This window comes from Tarenaya hassleriana, unplaced genomic scaffold (genome assembly GCF_000463585.1).
Source record: "Tarenaya hassleriana unplaced genomic scaffold, ASM46358v1 Cleome10, whole genome shotgun sequence".
NCBI lineage: Eukaryota > Viridiplantae > Streptophyta > Magnoliopsida > Brassicales > Cleomaceae > Tarenaya > Tarenaya hassleriana.
The window spans coordinates 278,449-286,933 of record NW_010960188.1 but is presented as its reverse complement, the minus strand read 5'-3'; the positions used below and the strand labels follow the sequence as shown (position 1 = coordinate 286,933).

The 8,485-nt window shown below is 37.9% G+C and overlaps 1 protein-coding gene across 4 annotated transcripts; it reads right to left on the bottom strand.

The window, feature by feature from the left end:
• Positions 1–3,590: 3,590 nt before the first annotated feature.
• Positions 3,591–7,894, bottom strand: LOC104826939 (ATP-dependent DNA helicase DDM1). Of its 4 annotated transcripts, none has more exons than XM_019204091.1 (16): positions 7,772–7,894; positions 7,472–7,550; positions 6,887–7,153; positions 6,724–6,801; positions 6,255–6,601; positions 5,987–6,176; positions 5,716–5,891; positions 5,522–5,591; positions 5,244–5,433; positions 5,074–5,169; positions 4,892–4,986; positions 4,692–4,811; positions 4,449–4,568; positions 4,266–4,364; positions 4,079–4,186; positions 3,591–4,009 (listed from the first exon to the last, which is right to left on the bottom strand). In XM_019204091.1, the coding sequence occupies exons 1-16, from the start codon at positions 7,792–7,794 to the stop codon at positions 3,797–3,799; spliced, it is 2,271 nt and encodes a 756-aa protein (XP_019059636.1). In that variant the 5' UTR covers positions 7,795–7,894; the 3' UTR covers positions 3,591–3,796. The 4 variants fall into 4 exon arrangements, with proteins under 4 accessions (XP_019059636.1, XP_019059637.1, XP_010558220.1 ...); XM_019204092.1 differs by having other exon boundaries at positions 6,727–6,801; positions 7,772–7,889; XM_010559918.2 differs by having other exon boundaries at positions 6,890–7,153; positions 7,772–7,889.
• Positions 7,895–8,485: the final 591 nt, after the last annotated feature.

Here is an 8,485-nt window from a genome sequence, read left to right as displayed (position 1 = left end):
GGGGGGGGGGGGGGGGTTTCACAGTCGTAGAGCTCCTCGATATGGTAACCCGGAAGATGTTCGCGTCTGGATGGAATACAATATGTATTATATTATATAATAGTATATATTATGTTACGCGTGTGTGTATATAACCACGCATACACTGAAATTGTGATATCTTCTTATTCAAAGATAAATAGCAGCAATTATGTGTAGTAAGTTTGGTGCGGAGAAAAAGGAAAAAACTGAGATTATGAATAATAAAATATAGAAGAAGAGATGAGGCCGCTAGGGATTCAAGCTGGCAAGGGACCATTATTCCCCGACCTTTTGGTTGTCATTTTGATATTATCATATCATCTATCGCCTTTTTCTCACGTTTTGTTATGTTCATTTATAGCCTCTTTATTCTTTAGTTTAACGTACCACAAAAATATATCATAATTTTTTTTTTATGCGAATACAAACAATATTGCATTACGATCATTCATTCGTTCATTGGCAAACATTATGACGTTGAATAACATTTAATTGGTAGAAAATTACAAAATAATTATTTAATGCTTCTTCCATAGTTATAGTTGATCCCCCACTCTTTAACGCTCGTTTGACTAGAACATGCCAAGATTGGGAGAGATTATTCATGTAGTTTCCACTATATATATATATATATATATGTATATATGGTTTTACATACGGACCATTGTCCACGTATATATACATAGCATCGTGTGAGCAAAAATACATAAGGTAGTGAAAACTGCACATGTATATATGTATATTGAAACCCAGAAATATGAAACAATGTACGGTCACGGGGTGTAAATACTATTCGCGCGCTAACACTATCGTGATACGTAAATATATACATCTACTTAAACACAATGTTTCTAAGCGTACACACACAAATACACTCTATTTGGGAATATTTTAAAATGATGCGTAACATTGATACATAGGTGCTAAAAAGGTCCGTTAACTAACAGTTATCGATTTTTTTTTTTATAGATTCAATTTATTTATAATTAATAACTATGAAACTGAATTCCCAATATGCTATAAAACTACAATTATAATTAAATTAAGAAAAATTCAGGAGAAATAATGGAGGATACTTTGGGCAGATCCATGTGTATACATTATTGCTCTTCACGTGCATTTGCTCTTCTACCAGCTTTCCCCGAATTTCACATGCCTTTTTATTCATTATCTTTTTTAATGATAATAAAAACTAGAAAAAGAAACTATGTATTTGTTATTACTGGAGAATATATATATGTATATATGTATATGTAGAATAATAAATTAATTCATGGACACTTTATGGGTATGAATCGTTGTTAAAATTGGTCACCGTTGTTGTCGCATTACATGACCTTTTAATATATATATACAATGAACTCCAGTTTATTTCCACATAAAAATTTTTGGCTTGGGAAATTCACCGTATTTTAGTATCAGTTTTCAAGTAAAATCAGTTTAGAAACAAAATCAGATGGATATGATAAAAGGAAAATAAAAATAAAAGTAGAAAAGAGAGAGAGAGGGAGATTGAATAAATAAAAATAAAAGGAAAAGGAAAAACGGAAGGCACTCGTGCGGGTGGGAGGGGACCGTAACGGCGGCAATGATTGCCGTAACGGGGGAAGAAAGTGACACGTGGTATGTGTGACAAGAGTGAGTCTGTGATATAAATGCCCTCACCCACCTCTCTGCTTTAGCATTTCCTCTTCCACCACCATCACCCACAAGTCAAACCCTTCTTTATGCCCTCGCGCTTTCCCACACCATTTATTTTCAAATTTAGAATTTCTTCATTATTTGGGAAAAACAAAAGTATTTAATATGGATGTTAATATTCTACCATTTTAATGTTTTTGGAATAAAAACTCCAGTAGAATTATGTATCCAAAAACAAAAGAGAAGGAATGCCCTTCTCGTATAATCGGGGGCCCAAAACACCGACAGAGAGATAAAGACTTTAGGTGAGATGGAAAGTATTAGGGCGTTGAAGCAAGAAAGAGAAGAAACGAGGGACTTCAAAATAAATAAAATAGAATAAGAAGAATGGTTCCCTCCCTCCCCCACCACTGAGACTATTGCAAAATATATGTGTATATATATATATATGTGATTGCAACTCAAATGATTGCTCACGCACGGCTCATCTCTATCTATCCAACTCTTATTTGACTATATAACACTCTGCCCCCTCTGACCCACACATATGTATATGTATATGTATATATGCATATTTGGACCGCTATACTCACATTTGTATTACAAAAATAAGCAAACGGTTTGATTTTATTTTCATGCACGAATGATGATGGCGTTAGAACCTTTTGTTTTATGGATTGTCCTGCTCGCCAATTTTTTTACCCTCTCCCTCTTTTTCGTCTTTTACCTCATCTTCGAATGATGATGTCAAAAGAAAAGTATATAAGAAATCACAGCAACAAGTTGTTCTTTTTTTACTAGGGTTTCAGTATTGAATTAGTTGTGAAGTTTTCTGTTCATGAGGCGGTGAAATGTGAAAATTACTGCATGATGTTCCGGTGGAAAGTTGTACATACAAAGAGGTGTATAGCATTCGATTTTTGTGATGGTACCTATTTGATTGCTATTGACGCGTAAGCCACAAATCCAATGTGCGTGTAAAGAGAGACTGAGTTGAGACTTGAGAGTTGGAGTCATTACATAATATATATATATATATATATATATATATATGATGGATATGGAAAATATATATATATATAAAAAGAGACAAACCTTATATCAAAAAAAAAAAAAAAAGACAAAGCATGAAATGGAACCCTCATGAAGCTAATAGTGAAGACAAATCGAATTTGGTCTCTGGCTTTTTTCTAATCTCAAAGTAAGACATTTTTAACTAACACAAAAGGGAATGTTTCGTTAATGGCAAACATTAGGGAGACAGATTATCCATTTTTTTCATAAGTGATGCGATTTTCAAATGATTATAATTGTATTTCACTGTGGTCAAATTATTTTAATTAAAAAAAAACGAAAGGGATAATTTTTTTCAAGGGAAAAGAGGGAGAGGAGAAGAAGAAGAAGAAGAAGGAGAAGGTTGAGTTGTTGGGGAATCTTTGGGTTCGCATGGAGAGAACATAATAACATACAACTTTGGCTTTCGGCTGTGGTCCCTTCGCTTTTCCACCTTTGGTCGTCGTAGTTTACCCATTAATTATGTATCGTATTAGGATTTATGTGTAAGGCGAAGGGAGATATAATGGTAATGGCATCTATCAACGTCTTGAAAGGGTGAATGATGGTGGATTATCGCAAACTATTGAAAGGGCTCCCTCTTGTGTTTTCGTAAAGCTCTCGTGGCTCAATCCAAATGACAAGAGTCGAATGGATGACGACACTTTTGTCCCCTAAATAACAACCCAAAAGATAAAATAATAAAACCAAAAATACAAGATACATTAAAAGCTGCTTTGTATACCTCTCAAGGGGAAGTCCAGTTCAGTTCAAGGGACAAGAGAAGTTCAGCTCTCCATCTACATACATACATACATATATATTTCTTTAAAATCCTAAAATCAGGTTTAGATTAAAGATTGAAGAATAGAACAGAAATAGGAACATTCTTCTCCATTAACCGATCATATCATACCATTCCATCCGCGATTTGCCCCCTCTCCCCCCCAAAAAAAAAAAACACCAGAGGGCCCTAACTTAACGAGAGAGCAGCAGCTGCCTTCAAAAAACAAAAAATAACCTAAAGGCTCTCTCCTCTTCTCTGCTTCAATTGTTCCAAAAAACAAAAAAAAAACAGGAATCAGCTGTTGAGAGTTGACAGCATTCCACCAGCAGAGGTGGGAAGGACAACTTCCCAGCCAGGACCCTTTAGGGGAAAGGCTCCTTCTGTGACCGAACCAACGAGGTCACTCCTGTCCAGCAGCCGCTCCAGATCCTCGTCTCCTATGTCCCTCTGTATTAGTTTATCCTCCTCGGTTTCATCATCCCTCAGCAATGCCATAATGTCCTCTTCCTGTTGTTTTTTCCCCATGATCATCTACAATCTTCTGAGAAAAGGGTTTTGGCAAGTAAGCAAACAAACCTCGACTAATGCTGATGACTTAGCAGCTCTCTCTTGATGAAACTGTCCTTTCGCAATCACCACATGCTCAAGCTTAAGCTTACTAAATGCTCTTTTGAGGATGCGCCCCTGTACAACAACGCCAATACTCTCCTGACTGAATGGTAGAAGAAGAAGAAAAAGCTAGAAAGCCACCACACAACATTACCTCAACCGACTGAGCTGTGGCGAGCCTATAAACATGAACTGGCTTTGTCTGACCGATTCTGTGGCATCTGTCCATGGCCTGCAAATCCATTTGAGGGTTCTGGAGAATAGATGGAACATGTTAATGACAATGTGAAAATGCGTGTACAGGAGTACAAAATCAGATACAGTAATGATTGATTACCCAGTCGCTGTCATAGAGTATACATGTATCTGCTGCAGTTAGGTTGATACCCAGACCGCCAGCCCTGGTGCTGAGAAGAAATATCCTACAGTCACTCTCCTTGTCGTTGAAGGCCTCGATCTGTTTTACAAGAGAGAAGTGAGAACATATTCTTCAGTGGCTATATACTATACGATCTATCTGTTTTTTATAGCTTAACTATGTGGCAGATTGTGAACATATATAACTAAGGCCCGAGCCAACCTGTCTCTTCCTTTCATCCAGTTTCACTCTGCCATCAATTCTGCAGACTTCAAAGCCCTTTTCACTGAAGTAGTAATCCATAATATCCAAAACTCTTGTCCATTGGGAGAAGATCAGAACCTGGTTTCAGAAGGAAAAGAAACATTAAACAAGCAATTTGCAATGGCTACAAGGTATGAGCTATGACCTGTAGAACATACTTTGTGATTTCTGGCAAGTAACCGAACAAGCAATCTCTCCAGTAAGCGGAATTTCCCACACTGTTCAACAATTTCTTCAACAGGAGGGTAGAGATCTGTCAAGGTGAAAAGAGGACGGAATAAAATTACACACATTTACCAAACAGAGATTTTCACGGATTTATTAAATGCAAGAGACATACATGACCCATTAAACTGTGACTCCAGAAGGTCAGGATGGTTGCAGTTCTTCCGAAGTTGAACCATCAGGTTGTTAAGTCTACCTTTTATGCCACGGCCTGAAATGTTCCACGCATGCAGACTAAGCAGCAATGACATAACCGAGTATAAGAGTACTTGCAGGACTATTTACCCGGCACAGCATCCTCTAGAAGGTGTTTCTCCAGTGTGTGATTCAGAAGATGATCCTGGAATTTTTTCTGATGAGCAGACAATGTAGCGTAAATAATAATCTCCTTTTTCTGAGGAAGTAACTGTTCTACATCACTCTTCATTCTCCGCAGGATGAATGGACGTAGTATAGCATGAAGTTTTGCCACAACCTAGAAATGATTTTAACCCAAATGTCAGAGTTCTATACAATGAAAAACGTTTTGTGAAATTAATCATGCAATCACTGGAGGTGCATACCTGAGCCCTTCTCGTCTCTTCTCTTTCTTCTTGGTTTGTTCCATTGGCACTCTTACCAGATAGGTCAAACCTGGCAAGAATACACTCCATCAGATGGAACGTGAATGGGAATCTACGCGGAAAAGAAGCAACGACATTTGCCAGCAAGAAAAGTCACTGGACATTAGAAAGGCCGATATAGACTATATTCATACCATGATTCAAATTCTGCATGCGAAGCAAAAATGTCGGGTAAAATGAAATTTAATAGTGACCATAGCTCTGCCAAATTGTTCTGCAGAGGTGTGCCTGTCAGCAGAAGTTTGTTATCCATCCTCAAGTGCTTTAGTTCCTTCAACAATTTGCACTTGTGGTTCTTCAACCTGTGGCCCTATAGAATAAAAATATATATAGGATAAGAAAGAAGGAACATTGTGATGTTCCCAACTCAATTGCAGAGATTGATAATCTAACTTCAGAACTTACCTCATCAATGACAACATATTTCCATGCATAGTGCCGCAGACATTTTCTAGCATCATTCATAGCAACCTCATAAGAAGTAACAACTATAGGGAACTTTGGTCCGATAGTTTTGGGCATGTGCTTCTTCCTCAGCTCATCCCTCTGTTTCTTATCTCCATGGTAGATGATTGCATTCAAGGAGGGCGCAAACCTATTAAACATTAATAAAGAAAATTTAGAAACAACAACCAAAACAACATCTGAATAAACATCATAGACAAGGGAGTACCTAGAGATTTCATTCACCCAGTTTGAGAGAGTAGACAGAGGAGCTATTACTAGATATGGACCATCCAGCCCATTTCCTTTCAGATGCGCCAGGAAACCAATTGCCTGAATCGTCTTTCCAAGGCCCATCTGATCAGCTAGGATTCCATTCAAGCCGTTTTGCCATAATGATATAAGCCATTTAACACCTTTGAGCTGATAAGATTTCAACTTTCCACCGGTCAGAAGTGGCACTAGTTCTTTCTGCTCTTTTTCCATTCTTTCTTCCTCAGTCAGGTCCAAGTCAGAGACTTCATCACCTTGTTTAGATCTACTGATCATTGCAGCAACAGCTCTCTTGGCCTTCCTCTGGAAAAAAAAAACATCCAAAAATTCACGGTAAGTGGAAGTTACAAATAAGCAGGTGATATAAAATAAGTAAAAAATCACAAAATTGTCAATATCAGGGTAGCTAAAGTCGAAAATGAAACCACATTGTTATACTGAGGAGCAGTCTTTCTTTTGCGACCCTTCTTCTCAGGCTCAGCGTTCTGGACCTCAACAGCATTCTGGAAACAAAAATATCCAAGCTTGATTAATAAAGAACTCTTACTCCACAGGCGAAGAATCAACCAGAACAAGACCACAGATTACAACCGTGATATCCTCCATTTTCTCAAGAAGAAACTCCGAGTAAAGCTGGGTTTGGGTCAAGAGCTCATCCAGTTTGGTAAACTGGTTATCATCCAGCTGAGGTGCTTCTACTGACCCTATGCCATTGTCCCTCTCTTCATCTTCCCGAGCTTTCAGCAGCTGTTCTTCTTCCTTGGCCATCGTTTCAGGTACAAGAGATGCATCTCCTTCTTTTGCATTAAGTATATTTTCATCCCCGCCGGTTATACTTTTCTCCTCACATTTGTCCTTCACAGAGAGACAATCCCGAGTTAGGTACGAAAACATCATCAATAGAAAAACCAGACAGCCGAAAGCAAAACAAAAACGTTACTTGAAATTTGAAACTTGTATATTTTCCACTTCTCCTTCATAAAAAAGGGGGGAAGAGCGCAAGAAATTAAACAGAAAAATAAGAGCAAACATTCAGCAGTTTGTAGTTGTCTACTACAAGCATCCGATATACCTTGTTTACTAACGGTTTAGAGAAAGTGAGCAGACCCGCGTAAACAAAGGCGAGTGAACAAAAGAGTAGTGAAAGAGGAGAAAAAGGAAGAAAGAGCAAACCTTGTCGTTGAGAACGGAAGTCGGTGAGCCAGCGGAAGAATCTTTCTCCGTTTTGCTCTCGTCGGCCATTCCCGAAACCCTAGGAATTCCGAGAAGAGGACAAATAAAAAAAAGCGACAGCGGAAAACAACAATTTCGTCTTCGAAAAACCTAGATACGACTGAGAAACACAAAATGAACAATAAAAAACCCCCCCACAAATCTTGAAAGAAAACCGAGGAAGCGGTTCCCGACACAAGATGATCCAGAAAAACGTCGGAAACACAGGGAAAGCAAATAATCGAGAGTTAAGAGGAAAACCTGTCGGAGCGAAGAACTACCATAGGAAAAGGAAGCAGTGAGAGAGAGAGAGAGCCGCTGGAGGAACCCACGGGAGAACACCAAAAGACTCCGCTGCTCTAAAACGGGGCGAGATGGGCAGAAATACTTCTTTTTCCTCCATACTAGCATCTGTTGGGCGGGAAACACGAATTTACAGTTTAGCCCTTAGCAAAGTGTCTTATTTACGGAGTTACTTGAGAGGAATTAGGCTCCGCCCCAAAAAGAAGAGAAATTTGCATTTCATGAGATGAATGTTTATGAAAATGGAAAGCGAAAGCCGTGTATCACTGTATCAGTAGTCAATGGGGTATCTGTTATTTTAATTTTTATCTTTTGTTACTAAATTAGATATGTGCGTGTGGTGTGTATGGTAACAAATTATTTCTTTTGCTATCTTACTATGCTAAGACACATATATATATATGCTGGAGATTTCATGTCCCTTCTTTCTATCTGATATGTCGGAAACCTCTTTTTTAATGATATATATATATATATTTATATGCTGCAAAAAACAAAAGATAGAGGGGGGGCAAAGGTTTATGGGCTTTTTCGCCAATTGCACGCATGCTTTTGCCTTTTTTTTTTTTTTAATAAAATAAATAATGTATGTTTCTCGGGCTTTCATCATTTTAATATTCTCTCTTCCATTCATGTACCTCGTTTTGTTATGAATCTTCAAAAACAATAAAA